Source organism: Canis aureus, chromosome 16, assembly GCF_053574225.1.
Source record: "Canis aureus isolate CA01 chromosome 16, VMU_Caureus_v.1.0, whole genome shotgun sequence".
Lineage (NCBI taxonomy): Eukaryota > Metazoa > Chordata > Mammalia > Carnivora > Canidae > Canis > Canis aureus.
In genome coordinates, this window is record NC_135626.1 from 63141226 (window position 1) to 63165577 (window position 24352).

The window sequence follows — 24352 nt, forward strand, 5'->3', positions numbered from 1 at the left end:
TAAGAGCTGGCCTTCTGGAAGGTCCCACTTCCCAGGCCTGAAAACCTCAGGCAAGGGAGTCACGTGCCACCCGGCCTGGGGTGTGAGTCCACCGGGGACTCACTCCTGCACGCAGCCCGGGACTCTGCATCGTCTGGCCACTTGCCAGAGCCTAGGAATCAATGTGCAGGCTGAGCAGAAGACTCATGTTTATTGGAGAAACTGGGTGGCGGGGGGGGAGGGGTGTCAGGTAGAGACTCAGGTGGCCAGGAAGCCCCCATCCACCGGCACAGCGGAACCCGTGGTCATGCTGCTCCGGTCACTCAGCAGGAAGAGGATGGTGTCCACCACGTTCTCCACCTCTGCGGCAGGGTGGGAGTCAGGGCACAGGTGAGGGGGTGCTCCTCCATCCTCCCTTCCCACCCCTCATCTAGGCAGGCACTGGGGCTACTGGTGCAACTTCCAGCTGGGCTCCTGCCTGACTCACCCGCAAACTTGCCAAGTGGGATTCGATCCAGCATGGTCTTGGCCTTCTGAGGGTTGCTCCAATTGGCCTGGCCCATGGGGGTCATCACCACCGTGGGGTTCACCGTGTTCACGCGGATCTGCACCAGGAGGATAGGGAGGTCAGCAAGGCAGACTAGTTGCCCAGGGTATGTGGGCTGGGTGGTAGGAGGCATCCCACAGGGCTCACCTTGTGTGGCCCAAGCTCCAGAGCCATCACCTTGGTCAGCATGTCCATGGCACCCTTGGTGGAGCCTGTGAGGAGCGGCATGCCTGGAGTCCGAGCTGGCCACAGGCTTGGGGGTCCGTGGGGTCAGGCGAGGGCGGAGTGGGGGGCTTACTCACAGTAGACGCTGTGGTTGGCTATTGCTCGCTGCGAGGCCTGGCTGGAGATGTTCACGATGGACCCTGGGGCTCCCCTGGCTATTAAGCCACGGGCCACAATCTGGAATTGCAGAGGGAACGTGAGGCAGAACTAGTCACCCACCGGCCGTTCCCACCCCTGCCCTGAAGGCAGCTCACCTGGGACACTTGGATGATGGCCCGCAGGTTCACGTGGAAGGACCTGGAGGCAGATGGGGAGACCCTGGTCAGGGACTGGGGCCTGCTGCCGCAGGGGCCAGCCCTTGCCCTAGGGTTCCCCAACCCTGGCCGGCTCACGTGTCACACGCCTCCTTGGTGACCTCCAGGAAGGGCTGCAGCAGCGCCACGGCAGCATTGTTCACCAGCAGGTCCACGGGGCCCACGCTGCCCAGCGCCCGCTCCGTGGCCTCCCAGTCACCCAGGTCCACACACACGGGCTCCACCCCGGGACACTGTGTGTATGGGGGGGGGCACAGCTGGGGGAGGCTCCATGCCCGGGGAGGGGGGGGCGCACAGCTGGGCCTCTGCCACGTGAGGCCTTCCAGGCCGACCGGGAGGGGTTAGAGGTCCCGGAGGGTCCGGCGCCCCAGGCCGCTGAAGGAGGTGGCTGAGGCACCAACACGGCCCCTGGGCCCCTGGCCGGTCCACTGCCCGCACCCTAGGCTGCAGGGCAGCCGTTTCTGGCTCCTTTCAAGCCCAGGCGGCAGCGCCATTCCCCCGACACTTGGCCACCCACGGACACCCCGTTGTGCCCCGGGAGGGGCTGCTGAGGGTCCCCGGTCAGCCTCAGCGCCTGGCGCCTGCGCGTGGCTCGTGGCCCGTGGCGGGGTGGCGGGGGGACAGGGTGGAGCCTACCTCACGGACCAGGCTGTCCAGGTCGGCCTGGGTCCGGCTCACTGCCACCACCTGCACCCCCATGGCGTGCAGTGCCTGGACCGTGCTGCGCCCGATGCCTGCAGGGAGTGTGGGTGGGTGTGGCGCACCGCTGCCCCCCGACCCCCGCCGCCTGGACCCCCGGACCCCTCCTCCTGGACCCCGGCCACCCCCTGGACCCCGGACCCCTCCTCCTGGACCCCGGCCACCCCCCGGACACCTGGAGCCCGACCCGCGGACCCCAGCCACGGCCTGGACCCCCGGCCACCCTCTGGACCCCCGGACCCTGTCCCCTGGACCCCGGCAACCCCCAGACCCCTCCTCCTGGACCCCGGCCACCCCCTGGACCCCCGGAGCCCGGCAGCCCCGCAGGCCCACCTTTGCCCGCCCCGGTGACGAGCGCCCGGCGGCCCGCGAGCCCCAGCTCCATGGCCGCGGTTCCGACTCTGCGCGCGGCGCGGCCCGACCGCAGGCGGGAGCGGGGCGGGGCGGGGCGCGGGGGACCAGTCACAGGCCGGTGTCCGGTGGGGCGGGGACATTGCGAGAGCACCGCCCGGGGCGGGGGAGGGGCGGGTCGAGGGGGCGGGCGCGGCGGGGCGGCCGGTCAACCTCCGCGCGTCTCCTCCCGGCGGGCGGTTGCAGACCCAGGGGTGGTCGGTGGCGGCCGGAGAAGGCGCCGCGGCGCGGGAGGACGGCCTGGCCCTCCTGCCCCGCCCCTGGCGTGGCTCAGCCGCTTCACTTGGACAACTGTCAGCCTGAAGAAGCCACTGCCGCAAAGGTCCACTCGAACTTCCAGGGGGCTGAACCCCAGTGTAAAGGCCTGCCCACTTAAGACCACCAGCTCCTTTTTTTTTTTTTTTAAAGATTTTATTTATTCCTGAGAGACACACAGAGAGAGACAGAGACAGAGGCAGAGACACAGGCAGAGGGAGGAGCAGGCTCCATGCAGGGAGCCCGAGGCAGGACTCGATCCCAGGACCCCGGGGTCACGCCCTGGGCTGAAGGCGGCTCTAAACCTCTGGGCCACCTGGGCTGCCCGAGACCACCAGCTGTTTAAAACACTTGGGCAGGGCAGCCCCGGTGGTGCAGTGGTTTGGCATCGCCTGCAGCCCAGGGCGTGATCCTGGAGACCCTGGATGGGTCCCGCATCGGACTCCCTGCATGGAGCCTGCTTCTCCCTCTGCCTGTGTCTGTCTCTGTCTCTCTGTCTCTCTTTCTGTGTGTCTCTCGTAAATAAATAAAATCTTAAAAAAATAATAATAAAACGGGATCCCTGGGTGGCGCAGCGGTTTGGCGCCTGACTTTGGCCCAAGGCGTGATCCTGGAGACCCGGGATCGAATCCCACGTCGGGTTCCCGGTGCATGGAGCCTGCTTCTCCCTCTGCCTGTGTCTTTGCCTCTCTTTCTCTCTCTCTCTCTCTCTGTGACTATCATAAATAAATAAAAAAAAATTAAAAAAAAAATAAAACACTTGGGGCAGGATAAGGAGACATGGGATTGGGGTTGTCGGGATGGTGTCCAGCGATGGCAAGCTTTGCTTCCTGAGGCTGTGGGATCATTTACAGACATATATGAGCCTGCGTGTGCACTGCCTCACCCATAAAAGCTGATATGTGGGTCATGGTGAGAAAGCCTAGAACTGCCTGGAGTCCCTTCTGTGGTCAAGAATAGGGACTCGGTGATTGCAGGGCCTCTGGGTCGCTGGGGCTTTGGGCCCAGAGGAGTGGACAGGCTGGAGGAGACGGTAGCCAGGGCAGCATACAGCACAGACCTGAGAAGCCCCTGGAGAACAGCCAAGGGAGTCCTCCCCACCCAGCCTGGCCCTGAGGTGCACACCCTGTGGCTTCCCAGCAAACCCTGTCCTCTGCCTGCCGGAGGCCACCTGAGGTCCTTTTGGGAAGGCACATCAGCTTAGATCCCTTCTGTGACTTTCCTTTGACCTCAGAACGGTGTCCAAACCCTCTGACCTGTCCTGTGATCCCCAGTGGGTCAGTCCAGCTGCCACAAGCCCTGCTGCGGGAGGGCCCTGCAGGTTGGCCAGAAATGCCCCGAGCTGTGCCCACCACCGCCAGGGCCGGAGGCTCTCCTAGCCCCGCAGTACCCACCCAACGCCTCTTCCCCACTTCCTGGGCCAGGGAGGGACGCTTTCCCAGTCTAGCTGAGGGACCACCACAGGCCGCATCACCCCGCGGTTGCCATGTGGGGGCTCCACTCAGGCGAGCTCCAGTGAAACCCCACAGGGCCCGCAGACCTGTTGGGTCTGGACTCTGCCGGGACAGCAGGCAGGCCCCGCTGCGGACCCATTCCGGCCAGTGGTCTGGTGCGGGGAGGGAAGTGTGCGGGATAAACTGGGCTGCTCCAGCACCGCCCCGTCCCAGCGGCTGGGGGCCGGTCCCGTCTTCCCGAGGGATGGCCTGGTCCAGTCCAGGGCACCTTCCCCAGCTCCCAGACCCGCAGCCGCCCGGCTGCTGGCGGTGGGAGCTGCGGGGTGGGGAAGGTGGCCGCAGCCGCCCTCTGCCCTGCCCTCTGGCCTCTGCGCAGGGCTGCTGCGCTGCTCTGGGGAAGAGCATGGGCCGCGAGGCTCTCTGTGCAAACAAGGCGCAGCCCTGCAGCCAGGAGCCAGGTCGCGGGGAGTCCCGGCGGCCGGGGATCCGCCCCCTCACCTCCCGGCGCCTCCCTCCAAACCCGGCAAGCACCGGATCCAGGACAATGGCTCCCGTTTATTTAGGCGAATCCCACCAGCGACGGAGGACACAGCGGGCGGGGGCGATGAGGCGAGTTTCACGGCGGCGCGGCTGTGGGTGCGGAGCGCGGCCACACACGGAGCCTGCACCGGAGATGGGCTGCCGGGGCCGGGGCGGGGCCGGGGCGGGCGGGGGCGGGCCGGGGCGGGCGGGGGCGGGGCCCGGTGGACCGAGCTGAGCCCCGCTGGCTCGCCCGCGCCGGCGCCCTAGGAGGCCAGGTACCCGCCGTCCACGAGGATGCCCGAGCCGCTGGTGGAGGCGCTGCGGTCGCTGAGCAGGAAGAGGATGCTGTTGACCACGTCCTCCATGTCTGCGGGTTGCGGCGGGGGCAGGCGGGGTCAGCGGGGGCGCGTCCCGGCAGCCCCGGCCCCGCCCCGCCCGTGCCCGCTCCCCGCAGCCCCGCTCACCAGCGAACTTCCGCAGCGGGTGCCGCTCCTTCAGCTTCCGGACTAACTCGGGGTCCGTCAGGATCTTCTGGCTCATGGCCGTCGGCACCACCGTAGGGTCCACGGAGTTTACCCGAATCTAGGGCCCGGGGGCCAACGACGGCCTCAGCAGGTAGGTGAACCCCCCTTGCCCCCCCACCCCCCCCACCGCCGCCCCGCAGAACTTACTTTCGGTGTCCAATCTCTGACCCCACTGCCAGAGCCTCGGATCCCCCTCAGGCCTCTCCCATACCCCACGCCCCATGCTGCCCATGACCCTTGCCAGCTGCAAGCCCCACTCCCCAGCACCTACCTTGTGCCTGCAGACCCACCTCCTGTGGCCCCCCCCACCCCTGTCCCTCAGGGCCCCCTTTCCACGCCCACCTTGTATGGCCCCAGCTCTGAGGCCATGGCTTTGGTGAGCATGGTCATTGCACCCTTGGTAGAGCCTGTGGAGGGAGGGCAGTGCTGAGGACACTTAGGGATTCAGCCTTCTTTGCACAGAGGCTAAGCCTGGAGCCCAGCATCTCCTGCATGGAATGTGGGGGGCGGGGCTACAGGCTGGGCAGAGGGACTCACTGTAGACAGATAAGTTGGGGAAGGTGACATGGGCCACCATGCTGGAGACATTGACGATGGAGCCAGGCACTCCACGGTGGATCATGCCCCGGGCCACAATCTAGAAGCCAAGAGAGGGGCAATCTGACCCCACCGTGCTCCCACCTGGGCCTTGTTATCGCTGGGCCTTGTCCTCCCCCTGGCTCACCTGGGATACCTGGACCACCGAGCGCAAGTTCACGTTGAAGGCCCTGGGGGAGGGGCATAGAGTCAAGTGCGTGGCCACATCTGCCCCACGATCTCAGCAACCCTGCCCCAGTCTACCAGCTCTCCTACTCCCCACCTGTCGAAGGCCTCCTTGGTGACCTCCAGGAAGGGCTGCAGCAGCGCCACGGCAGCGTTGTTCACCAGCAGGTCCACGGGGCCCACGCTGCCCAGCGCCCGCTCCGTGGCCTCCCAGTCACCCAGGTCCACACACACGGTCTCTATCCCAGGGCACTGTGGAGAAGCATTGGCTGGTGACCAAAGGAGGTGGTCCCAGCAGGCTCACAAAGGTGTGTGGGAGCAGGCTCTGGCCCTGGCGCTGGGGGTGAGGGGGTGGGGTGGAGGTTATGTGCCTCACCTCCTTGGAGAGGCTGACCAGGTCAGTGTTGGTGCGGCTCACGGCTAACACTCTGGCTCCCAGGCCATGCAGGGCCTTCACAGTGTCTCTCCCGATCCCTGCAGGGGTGCAGTGGGTGAGCAGATGGCTCAGTACATGTAGCTCAAGGCTGAGGGCCAGGGCTGCAGCCCCTTTCACTGAGGAAAGAACAAGGTGCTGGCCAGAGGATGGACACCATGGGGCAAGAGGCCGTCTGAGTCAGAATCTCTGCCAGCCAGGATCTGACCACGGGAGGCCCCGGAGAGCAGCTCCTTCCCACTGGGCCGGGGGAAGAGGTCCCAGATGGATCTCTGAGCCTGAGGGCCACCATCTAGGGGCGGGGGACTTGCTTGCACTGACCAGGGAGTGGCCAGTATCCTGTTCCAACACAGCCTGCTAGGTGGTGGACATCAGCCTGGGCTCAGGTCCAGGGGCTGCTAGGAGTGCAGGGGGGCGATAATTGCTGGCGGGGCGGTCTGTGACAGGCATGCAGGGACTCCCAGGATCCCCAACACAGGCCTGTGAGGCTTCAGGGAAGACCCCACCTTCCTCTCCAGCTCAGCCCCTCCCGCACCCTCACCTGCTCTACACATACCCACCTTTCCCTGCCCCTGTCACCAGGGCCTGCAGGCCGCTGAAATTCAGCTGCATGGTGCTCACTCGGAGCCTCCCTCCAGCGGGAGAGGAAGGCATGGAGGTTTTAAAGGCCTGGGGCGGGCCGTTGTGGGGGCGTTGAGGAAGGAGGGCTGGGGGCACAGGGCAGGGGTGGGGCATCACAGCAGCTCTGTTTCCTTGTTCACAGGAATCTTCTTTTTTTAATATTTTATTTACTTGACAGAGAGAGAGCTTGTGGGTGTGAAAGAGCACAAGTAGGGGGAAGGGCAGAGGAGGAGGGAGAAGCAGGCTCCCTGCTGAGCAAGGACACTGGGCTGATCCCAGGACCTTGTTCATGACCTGAGCCGAAGGCAGACGCTTCACCACTGTTCACAGGAATCTGCTGCCCTCCTCACCCATACCTCACAGGTGCTGGCCCAAAGCTCAACGCTGAGTTTTGGAAAAGTAAATAAAAATAAATCCTAGACTGGGGCCATGCCTGTTCTTGGCTGGTTGGAGACAGTGGCCAAGGCACGCTGGGCTCAAGGCTGGCCTCCTGCCCTGCTGACCCTGACTCCACCGGGGCCCCAGCGTGGGGGCCACTGCGGCTCCAGAGTCTTCCTCACCTGCCCCTGGCCAGCCCGGGAATTCCTACCCTCTGGCCACCCGCCCAGCGCTGAGCCCTGTCCACAGGAGTGGCTGTCCTGAGGTGCCCACATTCCCTCTCAGGTGTGGCTCTGGGAGGGGGGGTCCTCTCCTTCCCCAGCTGTCCTTCTCTGGTTTCCCTCCCTCCCCGCCTTTTGCATTTCATCTCCGTACAAATCCGATGTACTCTTCCAGGTGCCCGAGGAGCCACTGATCCCTGTGGCTTCTGATGGGGATGAGCCGGGGGCATGTCCTGAGCGCCTCCCAGTCCTGTGCAAGGGGCCTTGTGGGACCAAAGCCACCGTCTGGAGGTCCTGCGTTCAGGGCACATGAACACCCCCGCCAGGCCCTCCAGGTGTGGCCCGGACATGCAGGTGAGCCCTGCCGCCTCTCCCTCCCTCAGACCTGGCCAGATACCAGGTGCAGCCCCAGCAAGACAGGCTCCTGTCCTGAGAGCCATCCTGTGTCTCTGAGACCCCTGAACTCCAGAGCACCCAGGTGGGCTTGCCCTTGGGGGTAGAAGGTTGGCAACCCTCACCCTGGGTATGACACAGCACATTCCATCTGGCTTTCTTCCCAGATACTTGTTAGAAATTCATCTCCAAGGGTGCCAGCTGTGGGGGTGGAAGGCTGAATCTGTCCCGTGCCCGGCAGGCCCCATTATGCACTGAGGGCTGGCTGGGAAGCGCGACCTTTGCTACAGCTAAGCCTTCGCCAACCATGGGACCCTCAGGTGTAAACCCAGATCCCCAGCACGGAGTGCCCCTGCCCCACCCCTGCCAGAGGCCCCGCAGCTGGCTTCCACGTGGCCTGGGGGACAGCCCCCACCCTCCGCCCACCCCTTGCCTGATCTGTGCACAGAAGTCCCTCTGGGAGCCTTCTCCCAAACACCCGCAGGTTAAAAACATCTCCCTGCTTTCATTAACCCACACCCCAAATCAGAACCCGGCAGCAGGTGCCCCTCTCCTCCACGGTCACCACCAAGTTCCTGACACGTTCCAAATGTTACAGATAGTTTTTGAGATAATTCAGAATTACAAGGATGCCAGAGTCTCCTCCCCCTAAACCATCTGAGAGTAAAACACACCCTGTCACCTCCAAGTAGCTTCATGTCTGCTTCTTTCAAACACAGATGTTATCCTGCACAAGCACAGCACATGCTTGTGCACATGCACACACACACGATAGCCGGGAGTCTAGCAGCACGTGTCACTAGCTCCCATCCAGGTCTCGTTAACTAGCCCAGTGATGTTCTTTTTAAAAAGAACGGCTTCCTCGAGATTTAACTGATAGGCACTGTGAAGTGACAAAAACTCACCTGAGTACATTTGCAAGATCTAATTGGGTTTCTCAGTCAATTTGTGGATTAGGCATCTTCCCACCTAGGGGAGTAGAGAGAGGCCCCGCTGAGCAGCAGGAAAGGACACATTTTTGTTTATTTTTTATTTATTTATTTTTAAAGGTTTTATTTATATTTATTCATGAGAGACAGAGACACAAGGCAGAGGGAGAAGCAGGGTCCCTGCAGGGAGCCCAATGTGGGACTCAATCCCAGGACCCTGGGATCACGCCCTGGGTGGAAGGCAGAGCCACCCCAGGTCTCAAGGACAGGTTTTCAAAGGAAGAGATGGAACGGGAGAAGGCAAGGCGGCCTTGGGGGGGGGGGGGGGGGAGCGGGGTTTCTCAGTTTGCTTCCGAGCGCTGCCAGGCTGTGCCCAGGTCCACTGGGTCAGGGGTCTCTGTCTTCAGTGACTGCAGTTTGGGCTGATGGTTTTGAGCAACACTGAACGGATACACCTGGGGGCCTTGGCAAAGGGCGGTGAACCGGTCACTGCAATCAAGGCCATCAACAGGCCCACCCCCTGCGCAGGCGTCCTGGTGGCTCGGCCGTCCCTGGACCTCACTCCTCTTGCCTGGATCCCCCGTGTCAGTTCTGTGCAGGAGAAGCATCCAGAGCAGGCTCCCCCTGGGTTTGGGGCTGCCTGGTCTCTCATCTCCCTCACTGGGAACCCTCCTCAGTCTTTCCTTGACCTTTATGACCTTGACATTTCTGAAGACTGCAGGTCAGTTCTTTTTTTTTTTTTTCTTTCTTTCTTTGAGAGACCGCATGCAGGGGGCGTGGGGAGGAGGAGGGAGGAGGCAGGCTCCCCGTGGAGCAGAGCCCAACGATGCAGGATGCAGGACCCGATCCCAGGACCCCGGGATCATGACCTGAGCCACCTGAGCCCCCTGGGTGCCCCAGAGGTCAGTTCTTTGGTAGAAAGTCCCTCAGCTGGGCCTGCCCCGTGTTCCGTTGTGAGTAGACGCTGTGGGTCTCCGTCAGAGGCAGCGGGGAGAGGCCTGGGTCTCACGGATGGAAGGTGGTGGGACTGGGGTGTCAGCTCTGACCACCGCAGGCGCAGCGTCGTCCTCCCGCTTCACATCTGTCCTCAGCGCCTCGGCAAGCATCCCCTGTGGCCACGCTGTCTCCGAGGCGCCAGAGAGGACTCGGGTCTGGGCCCCGTGGGCTGTCCACCCACCCAGGGGGACGGGCCACAGCACGTCTGACTTCACTTCCAGGTAAGGCCGCCCTGGCACCGGAGCTGGGGTGGGAGCGGGACGGGAGGGAGAAGCGCCCGCGTGGACGCCCGCCCGGCCCGGCCCCCACCCTCTGACTGTGCCCAGCTCTGCGGCCCAGCGCGGTGGCCACACGTCATGGCCACACGTCGTCCTGGGGGATCGGCGCCCCGCTGGCCCTCCCCACCCCCACCCCGCCGCTCTCTGGGGCAGAGGAGCCGCCGTGACCTTCCCTCCCCGCCTTTCGGAGGAGCAGCCGCCCGCATCCGCCCTTCGTGCCCTTCGTGCCACGGCCTTGCAGGCGGTGGGCGGCGGCGGCTGTGCGACCCGGTGCCCCCCGATGCCCGAGGGCGGAGGCCTACGCCAGGCTGCCCTCTCCGCTCTGTGTGCCCTCCACCCTCGGCGCCGCTCCCAGCCCGTTGTCCCCACACGGAGTCCCGCACACCCGTCCCCAAAGTCACGCTGCTACTTGGCCCAGCGGACAGACGGACGGACGGACCACTGTGCGAGCAGCCAGAGCTGCCCGGGGCCTGTGCGGCAGGATGATGCAGCCCGGCTGCCGCGGCCTCTCGGCAGAGGGACACTAGGCTCCCCGCACTGGGTGCAAAGTGCGACCCCACGACCCGCCCCAGTGTGCCCTCGGTGCTTCAGCGGTTGGTGCTGCTGCTTTCACACAGTGTCCCTGGGGCCCTAGCGGTCCCCTGGCACCGTCACTCGGGGTGACACTGAGCATGCATCTGCAGAAGCTCAGCGCTTCCAGGACCATTGAGGATACTTTCGGGTACCTTGTGCAGGCCTTGTGCTGGGACTGCCCCTTCCCCTGTGTCTCTGCGCCAGGAGAAGCAGCCAGCACAGCCCGCCGCCCCTGTCCCCCTGCCCCCCCACCGTCCCTGCCGTCCCCACATGCCCTGTATCCCCGTCCCCCTGCCCCCCACCCCCCTGCTGTGGAGTGGTGCGCAGCTGCGGGCACAGGAACGCAGACACCATGGGGCACAGCCCACCGTGAGCAGCGAAGCAGGCCGCCGCCAGCCCCAGGCCCAGCCTCCTGTGGGGTCCCAGCCGCTGCCAGTGTCTGTGTGAGCCTGGGACCCAGAGGCCATGGGGGCAGGGCCAGGGCCTGCAGATGCGCACAGGTGCCAACATGCACCCCCCCAGCGGCCGGGGCACAGGGCAGCCCCACGGCCTCCCGCAGCCTCCCGCGAGCCCCCTGCCAACCCCCATGCGCGCCCCCACCCCAGGGCCTCTCACACGGGCTCATCACTGCCTCCTAAAGGAGGGTATTGGCTCCTCACTGCACAGCATGAGGAATCACGTCTGGCTTGTGCTCTGCGCTTGGATTGCGTGTGCTGGACCCAGAGGGAAGGGGACCGTGAAACAGGCCGCAGGAAGGGTGTGGCCCGGCTGGCAGGAGCCCGAGGCTTGGATGGGGAGCAGTCACTCAGCCGTGCTGCATGGGCGTCCCTGGCCAAACCCCTGAGGGAGAAGGGCGGGCCGGTGGGGTCTGGCCCTGGCCTCTGGCCCTGGGTTCCTGACTCCGAGCCTCTGCAACGTCCCTCCTGACGAGCATCTCGGTGTACGGGGCCTCGCTGTGGGTAGTCTGGGGGCTGATTTGTGCGGGGTGGGGGGGCCGCCCGAGATGGGCACCTGTGGGGAGGGCGGTAGTCTGCGGGCCGGCGGCCACACAGCCAGTGGGCAAGCGAGCGCCCCAAGCCCCCGGCACCAGGACAGGCAAGCTTCCCGGGTTGGCAGCATGTGCTCAGTGTCACAGGCCAGGACTCCGAGGGGAAGAGACCGTGGGAAGGCCCCCCACCCCGCCAGGTGCCACCCTGTCTCTCCCTGTGGTGGTTTTCTGATTCCATTTGCTGTAATAAAACTGTGATCCTAAATGCAGCACCTTCCGGGCTTCTGTGGATTGCTCTAGCGACTTACGAAAGCTGAGGGTGGCCCTGGGACCCCTGACCTCGCCACCGCTGTCGGAGATGGGGATGGTCTCCTGGGGATGATGCTTCCCTGGGCTGCAATTTTCTTTTCTTTCCTTTTCTTTTCTTTTTTCTTTTCTTAAGATTTTATTTATTTATTCATCAGAGACACAGGCAGAAGGAGAAGCAGGCTCCATGCAGGGAGCCCAATGTAGGACTTGATCCTAGGTCTCCAGGATCACACCCCAGGCCGAAGGCAGCGCTAAACCTCTGAGCCACTGGGGCTGCTCCAGGCTGCAGTTGCTAAGCCCTGTTGCCACAGGCCAGACCCGCGCTGCAATCACAAGCCCCGGAACCCCAGGGCCCTGACATGAGGAAGCCTCCCCGACGCCCCCCGGGCCCGGGGCCAGCTGTGCAGCCTCTGCCACCTCGTCACCTCGTGGCTGCACCCTCTGGAACTTGGTCCTCGCAGCGGGTGGCGTGGGGGCTCTCAGAGCGGACCTGGGAGTGACGGGCCTTGCTTCCCCCTGCAGCTGCGCTGAGCCTCCCGGTCCCACCTGCACTTAGCGCCCAGGTGAGTCCGGGAGTAGCAGGCTGTGTGCTGGGTCCCCACAAACCACCTGGCCTCTGAACTTTCCAGTGACCACCCGTGGTTCCCAGTCCTTCTCACCTCCTCTTCTCTCCACAGACCCTTCACATCGACCCTCCTCCCCCTGGGCTGACAGCCTACCTCCTCCAGTGCTGACCCCGGCCCCCCGCCCTCTGCCCTCTGCTCCCAGCACCCCCTCAGCCCCCCCAACTACGGCTCCTGTCTGCTCTCACTTGCAGAAAAACACCTGCAGAGAGAAGCTGTTCTCAGCAGCTCCTTCCCCAGGAGACCCTGTGCGTGAGCCCCCTGTGTGCAGCCCTAGTGGCGCCCCAGGCCCTGCCTCACTGCCTGCCCGCTGCACAGGCCCGGGGGTTGCCGGGGAGGGCAGCCCAGCACACGCTTGCCACAGAGCTGGGCCAGGGCAGCAGGGCAGGGAGGACAGTGGGCAGGGCGCTGAGGCCCCGAGGACTCTGGCTTCTCATGCGGCAGGTGCTGGCAGGTGGGTGGGGGGTGGGGAGGCCCGGGTGCCCAGAAACCCCACGTGAAAGGCCTGGCTGCACCTGGACAAAGGTCCTTCCCAAGCCTCCGAGCAAACTTCTCAACTTCTCAGGTTCCCTCCTTAAGAGGGAGGGAGGTTTTAAGTACTTTTCCTGTTTCTCAGGACAAGGAGAGTGCACTTGAGCAGACCTGCCTGAAACTGGCAGCCACACCCCACAGGGGACACTTGAGCAGGAAGCAGTGGGGATGCCACCTAGAAACTTCTGTGACCGGGAGGTGTGGACAGGCAGGGTCGCAGGACTGTACTCTGTCCCTCCAGAAGGTGGTGAGGCGGGGAGGGTGCTGGTGGGCACGGCGCCTGGAAACCACCACCGCCTCCCAAGCAAGGGCACTTCGGTGCCAGGAAGGCCGAGGGACCAGGGCTGCCCTGTGCTGTTCACACTGAGCGAGTGGCTTCTCTTGGAGCGGCCGCCTCTGCCGGGCCCTGTCACCACCCACGCCCCGAGCCTGTGCTGTTTTAGGCCTTTCCTCATGCTCCGCTGGCCGCCTCGGCCCACCAGGACCCGCTGGCTCCACTCCACGCGCTCCACGAGGGTCTGCCTGCATCCCGTTTCCCATCCCCCAGGCCAGCCCACCTGCGCTCTCCCAGCCCAGCTCTCAGCCCTGCTGCTCCTGCGTGTTGCCGGGAGAGGCCCGGGCTCCCTCCCCGCTGGCCGCTGCCTGCTTGGCTCTCTGCTCCCTCACCGTCTGGGCTTCTGGGCCCAGGAAGCCAGGCTGGAATGTCAGCTTCTCTGGGGGTCGCCCCTCTGGGTTCTTGCACCCCAGGTGACTCCAGGGCTGATGTGACAGCCTGAACCCCAGGAGGACAGGTGTGCCGTCCACCACTGTCTCCCTGGCACTTGGCAGAGACTGCTTCCAACCGTGTCTGTGGAGTGAGGAATGAGTGAACGAACAAACGGCACATTCGTTGTTTTTTTAAAAGATTTTTTAATTTTAGAGCAAGAGCGGGGTGGCAGGGAGCAGGGAGGAGCAAAGTAAGAATCACCGGGAGCTCTGAGTACACCCGTGGGTGAGGACGGGGCGCTCGCCCCTCCGGGGGACGCCAGGGGCACCTCGACATTGTATTTTGTTTTCTTCTGGACACTGAGTGGCTTGAAAAGACCTAAGACCTTGGAGGTCGCATCGCCCGGGCCACCGTGTGGGTCCTGGTTCCGGAGGACCCGGGAGCAGCGTGTCCGCACCCCGTCGTCAGGCCCCGTGGGACGGCAGCCCGTCTGGGGCGGGCCCTTACCCCGTGGCTGCGCCCGAGCCTGGCCCCTGCTGAGCCGCTGGCAGCCTCAGGGAGGCCCCCTGCATCCACCGTCTCCGGAAGGCCCTGACGGGCCCACCGGGCCGGGTGGTGTCTGGCCTCTTGGGAGTTCACTGCCTGGCAGCCTAGTGCGGGCCCGGGCGCGCGAGGGGACACCTGGGCATCAGGGTCACTTGCCCGGAGGCTCCCGGGGCCTGGGCCGGAGCCGCCCTCTGACTGCTGACAGCTTCTCTGCTGGGCTCAGGCCTGAGGCCCCTGCACCCAGGACACTGGGGCGATGCAGAAGGGACAAGGGGTAGACCCGAAGGGCCTGTGGGCAGATGTCCCCGGAGGCTGAGGAGCTCCTGCCCGAGGCTCGGAGGCAGCGGCTGTAAGGGGATGCCCGAGGGAGAGCCTCGGGGGAGAGCCACCTGGGAGAGCCACGGGGCTGCCCCCCGAGGGGAGGGCCAGGGCTGCGGAGGTCCCTGGGCCCACCCACGCCCCCGGGACTTGACCCCAGCCTGCAGCTCCGCCGCTCAGCCACTCAGCCACATGTTTGGCAGCTTTTCTCCTTTCTCCCAGGCGAGGGAAACGGGGGACAGGCTGGGGGCCGGGGGGCCATCCATGGGTGTGGCTTCAAGCTGCTTATTTATTTATTTAGGAGGCTGCAGCCCAGTGTGGAGCCTGACGCGGGGCTGGAACTCAGGAACCCGAGATCAAGACCCGAGCTGAGATGCAGAGCGGGACGTTCGGCTGACTGAGTCCCCCAGGCGCCCCTCAGGTTCTTACACGAGCCCCTCAGAGAGGTGCCCACCTTCCGGGGTCCAGGCAGCCTGGGCCTTGTCCTGAGCGCGGCTGGCAAAGTGGCCTCAGGCGGTTGGGGGCCCAGAGCTGGGAGGGAAGGAGCCGGGGCTCTGCGGCTGTGGGAGGGGGCAGGGAAGCCCACCTGCCCGGCTGGGTGGGGGGCGAGGCCTGGGGTGCGGAGCAGGGCCGGCCCTGGGCCCGGCGAAGCCACCTGGAGGGTGCGTCTGGGTGCGGGCGTGGGAACCGAGCCCCGTGTGCCCCTGCCGAGCGGCCAGGACGCCGTGGAGACCCCCTCGCCGCAGTGACTCCCCACAACTGAGCTTTCAGAATGCGGTGCTGGTGTCCTCTCCTCCGAGGAGACACGAGACCGCGCCCGCGGCGTGTGCGTGCCAGGGGGGCCCCGAGCGTGGCCGGCCCTCCGTGCTTTTCCCTGCTTCCTCCTTCGCCTTTCTCCTTCCCTTTGTTCTCCTTCCAGAACCTGTCCGGGGGCTGCAGGCCCGGCGCCACATTCCAAGCAGGAAAACGTCGGGCCAGGAGCACAGTGGTTCACGCTGGCTGAAAACCGGAGTTTGTGTCTCTCGTGATAACAGGTAACAGGTGCTTTGTGAGAAGCCGGATCCGGCAACACCACCGGAGCTCAGGCGTGCCGGCTCCTCTCCAGTCCCTCCAGTCGGCTCAGAGTCACCGGTCGAGGGCACTCACCGAACCCAGGGCCACTCCACACTTTCCGGAGGCGACTGTGTGTCCCCTCCGGGCTGGGGTGCTGAGCCTCTGTGCTCATCACACTCTCTTCTCTCTGCCTCCCTTTTACCGGGTGACGCTGGGGCAACGAGGAAAGCACAGGTGGTGAGCCCCAAGGGGAGACAAGCCCCGGGTTCCTGACCCTTGCCAGCACCTTGTGATGGGAGCAAACGCATGTCAGGGGCTTAGCCCTTTCTGTGCCACCGCCAAGCCCGTCCTGGCTAACGCTCCAAGCTGGCTTTTTTTTTTTTTTTTTAAAGATTTTATTTATTTATTCATGAGAGACACAGAGAGAGGCAGAGACACAGGCAGAGGGAGAAGCAGGCTCCATGCAGGGAGCCCGACATGGGACTCGATCCAGGATTTCCAGGATCACGCCCTGGGCTGCAGGCGGTGCTAAACCGCTGAGCCACTGGGGCTGCCCTTTTTTTTTCTTTAAAGTAAAAGCAAACCAATTAATAAATTAATTCTAGCATGATTTGTTGAAAAGACTTTTCCTTGTTGGATTGCTCTGGGGGCTCTCCCGGGACCCCCGTGACAGTGCACCTGTGCACCTGTGTCCGCCCCAGGGTCGACACTTGTCTCCCTACTGTAGCTTCAGTGGGTCCCGACGGCGGGCTCTGGGAGTCCTTCAACTCTGTTCTTTTCTAAGATCCCGTGTGCTTAGCGCTTCCATACAATGTTTTTTTTTTTTTTTTTAAGTTTTAAAAAGATTTTATTTATTCATGTGGGACACAGAGAGAGGCAGAGACACAGGCAGAGGGAGAAGCAGGCTCCCCGACGTGGAACTCAATCCCAAGACCCCAGGATCACGCCCTGGGCCGGAGGCAGACGCTCAACCACTGAGCCCCCCCGGGTGCCCCTCATACAAAGTTTAGATTCAGCTTGTTTGAAATGTATCTGCCTGGCCAACGTTGGTGCCAGAGTCACACTGACCTCACAGACAAGGGCCCAGGCCTCTCCTTACCCATGCTCCCGAAGACTTGCTCATGTTCTTCCCTCTTTGAACATTGGATAGAATTTGCCAGTGAAACCACTTGATGCTGGATATGTCTTCGTGGGAACGTTTCCATTCATTTGTTGAAATTATGTAATAAATTGGGCTGTTCCAGTCTTGAATCTCATCTTGGCTCCCTGTCTAAACAACATCTTTATTGAGACATTATTTGCATCAGGAAGTGCACGGTGTTACAGTGTACAGTTGAGTGGTTTTCATTATATTCTCAGAGTTGTGTAACCACCACTATCTAATCCCAAAATAAGGTTAATCCCTGTTATTCACGGTGGGACGAAGTTGCCACAAATACCAAGTGGGCTAATGCAGGGGCATTGCTTTTTTTTTTTTTAAAGATTTATTTTTATTTATTTATGATAGACATAGAGAGAGAGAGAGGCAGAGGCACAGGCAGAGATAGAAGCAGGCTCCATGCAGGGAACCTGATGTGGGACTTGATCCCGGGACTCCAGGATCGCGCCCGGGCCAAAGGCAGGCGCGAAACCGCTGAGCCACCCAGGGATCCCCTGCAGGGGCATTGCTCTTAGAAGACATGCGTGCACGCGCTCACGCGACCTCATGCAACATACACAATAACCCTGGAAATCGAAAAACAATTCATTCTGGTAGATTGTTTGTTTTACAGAAGAGAAAACGAGGTTCTGACATGTTCTGAGAACTTGCCTGAGGCGGCCCTGCCCACAGGTGCGGGAGTGGGGATTCGCACCCCAGCCGGGGCCCCGAACCCCTCCACCCGCCTTCATCTCAGAGGCAGGGCCCCACTTGGCTGGGGTTGTGCAAATATTTGCACATCTTCCAATGACCAGGAAAACAAGAAGTACTGATCTTGATTACAACATTGTTAAGGGGGGCAAATTTGCAAACATAGGATCTTCAAATGGGGCCCAAGGGTGCTTTCGTCACCCCAAGGAGGCCCCCCCATCATCAGCCGCTCCCCGCCCCCCACCCCCAGTCGTCCTCAGCATCTGGCCTGCCCTGTGGTCTCCGTCCCTCTAGTACTGGCCTGGGGATGTGTCCTGATACTTATTTATTTATTTTTTTAAAGATTTTATTTATTTATAGACAGAGAGAGAGAGAGAGACACAGGCAGAGGGAGAGGGAGAAGCAGGCTCCATGCAGGGAGCCCGACGCGGGACTCGATCCTGGGCCTCCAGGATCACACCCCAGGCTGCAGGCGGCGCCAAACCACTGCGCCGCCGGGGCTGCCCATGTCCTGATGCTTACTAAAGACTCGTTCAAAACACGCTAGATGGAGGTCCAAGTGCTCACAATTTAATTTTTAAATTTAATTCACACAATTTTAATGTTTTCTGATTATGCATCTAGTACGTGTGCGTTACAAGACACACTTTGTTATGTGTAAAATATCATAAAGGGGAAAGAGAAAAATGCATTTTACCCTTTTTGCATTTTTTTCAGAGACAATTAAACATTTTGGTGTTTCTTTCCAGGCTTTTTTTTCTCTCTGAAAAACCACTGAACCAGCTGGCGTGGCAGCCTGCGCAGCCACAGGAAGCCGGCCAGTCTCGCCTCCCCTCAGAGGGCGGGTGCCTGGGGTCCGGACAATGGTTCCCCCGGACCCGACGAGGGGGTCGGGCCCCTCAGGTGACCAGGCTAGGGCTCCAGCAGTTTGGGCCGATCTAACGCCGGCCCGGGCCTGCGCTCTGGGGGCCCAGGGTCAGCGGCCGCGAGGTCCGGGGATGTGCGTGGGCCGAGCTCCCGAGCCGGACGGTGCCCGCCACTGCCGCAGCCCCTCCCAAGGGACCCGCGCCCCAGCCGACCTGCTGCTTCGGGGTCTGGCTGCTGCCCACTCCACCCGCCCCTGGGCCCCGAGCCCCCCGCCCGTCCCCCCTTGTCCCCCGCCCCCGCCCCGTGGGGTCCGCTGAGCGAGGGCTGCCGGACGATCGGCCCCGGAGGCCCCGGGCGCGGGCCTGGCGGCGGCTGGCGCACACCAGACAAGGACACCGTGTGCCCCACATCCAGCAGCGCCGGTGGCCGTGGCGTGGCCTCCAGGCCTGGGTCCGTGGACATGAGCCTGGCCCCGAACAGGAGACGGAGAAGCAGAGCGGGACCTGAAAGGCTGAGGCGGCGCACATGGAGCACCTCTTCCGGGAGGCACCTGACCGAGCCCGCGTGGACCCGCGGGGGGGACCTGACCTGCGGGGGACCCGTCGCGTCAGCACCCCAGACCCCGGGCGCCGTGAGGGCCTCCTGGAGACTCGGGGGGGGATGGGGACCCCGGGGCTGCGGGGGGAGCATCACGCAAACCCACATCCAGCGAGGCGGGGTGCAGACCACGTGCGGGGGCGCCCACAGCTGACCCGGGGCTGAGACCGGTGCCTGTTTCTGTCATGATCCCTCCGCTGCTGCTGTCATGTTTCTTTTTTTTTTTAAGATTTATTTTTCTTCCTTTTTTTTTTTTTTTTTTATGATAGTCACACAGAGAGAGAGGCAGAGACACAGGTAGAGGGAGAAGCAGGCTCCATGCACCGGGAGCCCGACGTGGGACTCGATCCCAGGTCTCCAGGATCGTGCCCTGGGTCAAAGGCAGGTGCTAACCACTGTGCCACCCAGAGGTCCCTTTCTTTTTTTCTCTTTCTTTCTCTCTCTCTCTCTTTCTTTCTTTTTTTTCTCTCTCTCTCTTTCTTTCTTTCTACATAGAGAAAGAGAGGCAGAGGAGGAGGGAGAAGCAGGCTCCATGCCGGGACTCGATCCCGGGACTCCAGGATCGCACCCTGGGCCAAAGGCAGACGCCAAACCGCTGAGCCACCCAGGGATCCCCTATGTATTTATTCTTGAGAGACACAGAGAGAGGCAGAGACGCAGGGGGAGAAGCCGGCTCCTGCGGGGAGCCCGACGTGGGACTCGATCCCGGGACCCGGGGTCACGCCCTGGGCCCAAGGCAGACGATCCACCGCTGAGCCCCTGCGGTCCTCTGCAGCAAGTTTCGAGGACGCCCTCCAGGTGGATCGGGTGAGGTGGCGGCTCGCTGGGTTGGACCTCCCGTAGCACCCCCCACCCCGCCCTGACAGTCTGGGGCCCTCTGGGGACACAACACTTGGCAGAAGCAGCCTTGCTTGATTCCAGGCGACCTTTGGGTGCATCTTCCTCCGGCCGAGTCACACCATCGAATCACACCCGGAAACCAGTGCACACTGACTCCAAGCTGCATCTCTGGGTATTGCCTCCCTGCCCTACACACACCTGCATGGCCATGCACCCTCGAGGACACACATCCATGTACTACACTTGTGACGTGCACGCTCCTCAAAATACAGCTGTGCACACATGCGTACTATGTAAACTCACGTGCACAGCCACGCACACCCACATGCCCACGTACACTGCTGCTTACCTCAGGTGCACACCCGTGCCCGTCTGTGTGCGCACACACCTCCACAGACACACACTAGTTGTTCCACAGCGTGCTGAGAAAGTAAGCCTAACAGGAAGACCGTCCTTCAGGGACAGGCTGGTGACATGCTCCTCATTCCCTGTGGGACCTGGCCCCCAGCCCCTCTGTACGCTTGGGCTCACACCAGAGTCCCCACCAGAGTCCCCCGGGCAGCTCAAAGCCGGCAGCGCCGTAGGGATCAGAGGCCTGGGGTGGCGCCGTCCTGCGGCAGCAGCTGAGGCGGTGTGGCCCGCAGGAGGCGGCGCTGCCAGGTGCTGCCGTGCTCCGTTAAGTCAATGAGCCAACAGAAAGTAATAATCAAGCTTTTATTCACTTGTGGCAACAGCGCAAGGGGCCAGAACGAGGTGCGGCCTCCCCCGTTCCCCTCTCTCCTCCATGGAAAGGCACAAAGTGGGTCAGCTGCTGGCAATGCAGAGGGAGCCCCAAACAAAGGGCCCCTGCTCTTTCTGGGCTTGGGATGGGGTGGGGCGGGATGGGGTGGGGCAACAGACTGCAGAAATAAGACCTTGGCCAAGGTCTCCTGCAGGCCTCTGGAGGGAGATGCCCTGACCAGGAGTAAGCTGTGTCCTGAGCCTCACTGGGCCAGCGGCCCGAGTCCTTCCTGCAGCTCCCTCGGAGACCACAGTGTTCTCACTGGGCAAACAAGCCGGGTGGGGGGTGGGCGGCTCCCCCCGCCTCCAGAGGCCTGCAGGTGAAGCCTCTGCGCTCGCCTGTGGCCAGCTGACGGATCCTGCACGTGGCCCTGGCCTGGAGCCGCTCAGGGAGCCCAGGCTGCTGGAACCCCCTCTGTAGCAGGGTGAGGAGGGCAGGAGGAGCCCTGGGAGCCAGATGCCAGCCTGCTCGGAGGCCCTTCCTGTGAGAGCAGGCCTTGGGGGCTGGGCTGGGAGGAGGAGCAGTGTCTCCCCGTCCTGTCTTCTGGGGCAGCCAGCTCTCCAGAGGCCCTGGTCAATGGGGCCACCAGGGGCTCTTGGGGAAGGCCAGCAGGGCGTCCACATCTCCCCGGACGGGGCTGTGGCCACAGAGCTGAGGCCAGGAGGGGTCAGCAACGCTCCTGCTCCCTGGGTTGGGAGCCCAGGGTCACCGAGAAACAAGGTCACTCTGCTTGTGCACAGGACACCAGTCTGTGTCCGGGTAGAGAAGGCAGTGGACAGACTTGAACCTGGGAAGGGGACGTGGCGGTCAGGCCTGCCTGGGTGTGTATGTTGTGGGGGGTGCTGGGCCAGAGCCCCTCCCTGCCGCCCACTCACCGCGTGGGGTCCTGCTGCAGGCTGAAGCCTCCCATCACGTTCACCACGTTATGTGGGTTGTCTGGGCCTCCGTAGCTCAAGGTGACCTGGGTGAGGGGAGGAGAGCAGGTCGCTCTCTAGGGCCAGCTCTTCCCCTGCAACCCCCCATCTCTCTCCTTCCTCCAGAGTCTGGAGTCTGGCCAGAAGAGGCTGCTGCACCTCTGGCTTCCAGGCCCCCAGGGGCAGGCCGTCTATCCCCTGCCCCAGCTCTGGGGCGGGGCCCCCAGGGCAGGCAGGGCACGGAGGGCTGAGAAGTGCACCTGCCTGTGACTGCCCTCACCGCCTCCGCTGCTGCCCTGGGCCCATCCACCGTCTGCTTTGAGAGCACAGCAGCCGCCCCTTACCAGGAGCCACCGCACCCAGGCCCCCGGGTACCAACAGGCCAAGCTCAGGGTCTGCAGCAACCTCCATGCTGTGCTGGGAGGGCCCCCCTGAGCCCCGGGCAGCCAGGAGACCACTGGGTGAAGGGCCAGGCACCCGAGGGAAGAAGAGGGGCAAGTGTGCGGGAGCACCCTGTGGGCTGTACCTGCCGCAGCACTGCGTCGGGAGGCAGCCTCTGCAGGTTCTCCAGGTGGGAGTGAAAGAGCGAGCTGGGCAGCAGGCGAGCCCCCAGCAGCCCCTCCACGATGTAGCCCACCGTGCAGTCGTCCGGTAGCCGCACCCGCTCGGCAGTGCTCATAAAGCTCCCCAGGCTGGCGGGGGTGGGGGAGCCGAAGGTCAGAGCGCTCTCAGCCCTCAGCACCCCCACCCTGGGACCCCCAGCCCGGGCAGCCGTGCCCGCGTGCCCCCCACCTGGCCCAGGGGCTCATCTTCAGAGCGAGGCCTCTGCTCAAGCAGAACCCGGCCCCACCAGTAGCGAACCAGAACTTGACGGTGGTCACCTAGGGGAGAGAAAGGTGCCAGGTGGCGTGTTCCCCAGGCTGCCACTCGGCCGTCCCCCCTGCCCCCCGCTCCCCTGCTCGGCCCGCCTGCCCTGCGGCCCTGCACTCACAGTTCCACCTCCCTGGACCCTCTCGGCGGCCTCGATGGGATGGTCCAGGCTGGGCCGCCCCAGGTACACATCCTGGCTGGGCGAGAAGGTGGCCAGCAGCTGGAGCAAGCCCTTGGGGTTCACGTAGTTGTCGTCGTCCACGTGGCAGAACCACCTGGGGGCGGGGGGATGCTCACGAGCGGGGCCGGGTTAGGGGGCTGGGGGGGACACTGGGTGCTGTGCGGGCCTCCCCAGCCCTGGACTCTCCCCGGGACGCCGGGGCGCGACCGCCACGTACTTGCGTCCGGACTCGATGAACTTGTCGTACTCCACCGACATCTTACAGCACAGTGCCTGGCGGGTGTGCACGGCCGAGCAGTTGGTATTGATTACGTGGCCGCCTGCCGGGTTGCGGAGACGCGGGAGCAGGAGGGTCAGCGTCGGTGAGGCCCGCCGCCCCACAGACATGAGGCCGAACCGTGGCAGCCTGCAGGCCGTGCCATCTCGCCCAGCTCAAAGCCCCCAGGCCGGGTCCAACTGGTCCAACCAGCCTGGCCTGGACTCACTTGCTGACCTTGTTGCTGAGCCACAGGGCCCGGGCAGGAGACAGCCATTTGGAATCCCAAGCATGCAAAGCCACCCGGGGATGGGGATGTGTGCCTGAAGTGGGGCTGCCAAGAAGGGATGGCTCTGCTGCAGTGTCCTCAGGGACCTCCCTTCAGGAGGCTGAGCACGGCCGGGGGGTGGGGGGGTGGGGGCTGGATGCTGGTGGCAGGTGGGCCTCCTGGCTCTGCTCCCTACCAGCTGTGTGATCCTGGGCGAGCGGCTCCCCTCCCAGAGCTCTGTACCCAGAGGCCGTTTCACCCAAGGAGGCAGAGTGGGGGGCCCTGGTGCACGTGCGGGGGAGGGCACTCACCTCCCTGTAGCTGTAGCTCAGGGTCATCCCCGTCCGTGAAGATGAACGTCTGGGGAGAGACAACCTGTGAGACCCCAGGTGGACCCAGACGGAGCCGCAAGGATGGCAGTGGGTGAGCCTGGGCTGCAGAGCTGGAGCTTCGGGATGAGAAGAGTGTGCCCAGGCCGGGCCTGCACGGCTGGGGTTGGGGTTGGGGTTGGGATGGGAGAGGGCAGGTGGCATCCCAGCGGCGGCTGAGGCCAGGCCTGCTCTCACGTGTCGTCTGTGGGGTCTTGGTCCGGGGTTCCCAAGAGAACTCACCAGGTCAGGAGCCCCGCTGGGGCACGAGGCCAGGGGACCTGGGTCCCCACCGATTCAGGGCAGGGTTCTGGCCATCACTCTGGGGACGCAGCCGTGGGCGGAGGAACCCAGGGATGGGGGACAGCGGTGCCAGGGGTCGTGGACAGCTGTGGTCCTGGGCTGGGAACCCCGTGAGGGGCTCTGGGGGCGTAGCGGACCTGGGCGATGGGGAGGTCCTGGGGGTGGGGGACCCAGGGGTGGTGGGTCCCGGGGGGATGTGGGGCCTGAGGAATGGGGAGGTCCAGGGGGTGGGGGGTCCTGGGGGATGGAGGACCTGAAGGATGGGGGCCTGGGGGACGGGAGGTCTGGGCGATGGGTCCGGGGCCGGGTCCTCCCCGGGGCAGGAGCGCGAGCCGCGGGTCCGGGGCGAGGCCCACCTGCTGGCGGGCCCGGGAGATCCAGGTGCGCAGCAGCAGCCCCAGGCGCGGCCCGTGGTTCTTCTGCGTGGTCTTGACCGCGATGAAGACGTCGTCCGGCCGCAGGCGGGGGGCGGGGGCGGGGCGGCCGGGCCCCGGGGTCGGGGCCGGGGCGGGGGCGGGGGCGGGGGCGGGGGCCGGGGCGGGCACGCGGGGCAGCGGCAGCGGCAGCAGCAGCAGCGCGGCCAGGGCGGCCGCCAGCGCGAGGCAGGCCCGGCACAGCGCCCCCCGCGCGCGGCTCATGCGGCCGCGGGACCCGCGGGCACCGCCCGGCC

At 64.0% G+C, this 24352-nt stretch overlaps 3 protein-coding genes and 1 long non-coding RNA gene across 22 annotated transcripts; 1 reads left to right on the forward strand and 3 right to left on the reverse strand.

Moving 5' to 3' along the window:
* Positions 1-171: 171 nt before the first annotated feature.
* Positions 172-2290, reverse strand: DCXR (dicarbonyl and L-xylulose reductase). 2 transcript variants are annotated; one of them, XM_077854672.1, is made up of 8 exons: positions 2098-2231; positions 1702-1799; positions 1144-1298; positions 1006-1048; positions 829-928; positions 674-738; positions 467-584; positions 172-341 (listed from the first exon to the last, which is right to left on the reverse strand). In XM_077854672.1, the coding sequence occupies exons 1-8, from the start codon at positions 2147-2149 to the stop codon at positions 238-240; spliced, it is 735 nt and encodes a 244-aa protein (XP_077710798.1). In that variant the 5' UTR covers positions 2150-2231; the 3' UTR covers positions 172-237. The 2 variants fall into 2 exon arrangements, with proteins under 2 accessions (XP_077710798.1, XP_077710799.1); XM_077854673.1 differs by lacking the exons at positions 1144-1298; positions 1702-1799 and having other exon boundaries at positions 2098-2290.
* Positions 2291-4419: 2129 nt separating this feature from the next.
* Positions 4420-6834, reverse strand: LOC144287220 (carbonyl reductase [NADPH] 2-like). 2 transcript variants are annotated; one of them, XM_077854708.1, is made up of 8 exons: positions 6686-6834; positions 6069-6166; positions 5790-5944; positions 5655-5697; positions 5468-5567; positions 5273-5337; positions 4871-4988; positions 4420-4773 (listed from the first exon to the last, which is right to left on the reverse strand). In XM_077854708.1, exons 1-8 carry the CDS (start codon positions 6777-6779, stop codon positions 4670-4672), a joined length of 777 nt encoding a protein of 258 aa, XP_077710834.1. In that variant the 5' UTR covers positions 6780-6834; the 3' UTR covers positions 4420-4669. The 2 variants fall into 2 exon arrangements, with proteins under 2 accessions (XP_077710834.1, XP_077710833.1); XM_077854707.1 differs by having other exon boundaries at positions 6069-6244; positions 6686-6793.
* LOC144287222 (uncharacterized) lies at positions 4625-18226 on the forward strand. Of its 14 annotated transcripts, none has more exons than XR_013355087.1 (5): positions 4625-5021; positions 7521-12374; positions 12489-14956; positions 15455-15569; positions 17798-18224. It is a non-coding gene; the product is annotated as an uncharacterized LOC144287222 (long non-coding RNA). The 14 variants fall into 14 exon arrangements; XR_013355083.1 differs by lacking the exon at positions 17798-18224 and having other exon boundaries at positions 12489-14566; positions 14837-14956; positions 15455-16997; XR_013355085.1 differs by having other exon boundaries at positions 12489-15569; positions 17798-18226.
* Positions 15960-24335, reverse strand: RFNG (RFNG O-fucosylpeptide 3-beta-N-acetylglucosaminyltransferase). Of its 4 annotated transcripts, none has more exons than XM_077854704.1 (9): positions 24039-24335; positions 23323-23371; positions 22705-22807; positions 22428-22581; positions 22229-22317; positions 21963-22128; positions 21398-21483; positions 20091-20177; positions 15960-16854 (listed from the first exon to the last, which is right to left on the reverse strand). In XM_077854704.1, exons 1-9 carry the CDS (start codon positions 24318-24320, stop codon positions 16842-16844), a joined length of 1029 nt encoding a protein of 342 aa, XP_077710830.1. In that variant the 5' UTR covers positions 24321-24335; the 3' UTR covers positions 15960-16841. The 4 variants fall into 4 exon arrangements, with proteins under 4 accessions (XP_077710830.1, XP_077710829.1, XP_077710831.1 ...); XM_077854703.1 differs by having other exon boundaries at positions 15960-16858; XM_077854705.1 differs by having other exon boundaries at positions 15960-16991.
* Between the last annotated feature and the right edge of the window lie 17 nt (positions 24336-24352).

Coding starts and splice junctions, on each gene's coding strand:
- LOC144287220 (XM_077854707.1), bottom strand. CDS start 6,779: ATGCCTTCCTCTCCCGCTGGAGGGAGGCTCCGAGTGAGCACCATGCAG. Junction 5,945..6,068: donor TGGTCAGCCTCTCCAAGGAG/GTGAGGCACATA, acceptor GCTTCTCCACAG/TGCCCTGGGATAGAGACCGT. Junction 5,338..5,467: donor CCCCAACTTATCTGTCTACA/GTGAGTCCCTCT, acceptor CTCCCTCCACAG/GCTCTACCAAGGGTGCAATG.
- DCXR (XM_077854672.1), bottom strand. CDS start 2,149: ATGGAGCTGGGGCTCGCGGGCCGCCGGGCGCTCGTCACCGGGGCGGGC. Junction 1,800..2,097: donor CGTCACCGGGGCGGGCAAAG/GTGGGCCTGCGG, acceptor CACTCCCTGCAG/GCATCGGGCGCAGCACGGTC. Junction 1,299..1,701: donor TGGACAGCCTGGTCCGTGAG/GTAGGCTCCACC, acceptor CCATACACACAG/TGTCCCGGGGTGGAGCCCGT.
- RFNG (XM_077854703.1), bottom strand. CDS start 24,320: ATGAGCCGCGCGCGGGGGGCGCTGTGCCGGGCCTGCCTCGCGCTGGCG. Junction 23,372..24,038: donor TCTCCCGGGCCCGCCAGCAG/GTGGGCCTCGCC, acceptor GTCTCTCCCCAG/ACGTTCATCTTCACGGACGG. Junction 20,178..21,397: donor CTGCAGCAGGACCCCACGCG/GTGAGTGGGCGG, acceptor TCTTCCTGTTAG/GCTTACTTTCTCAGCACGCT.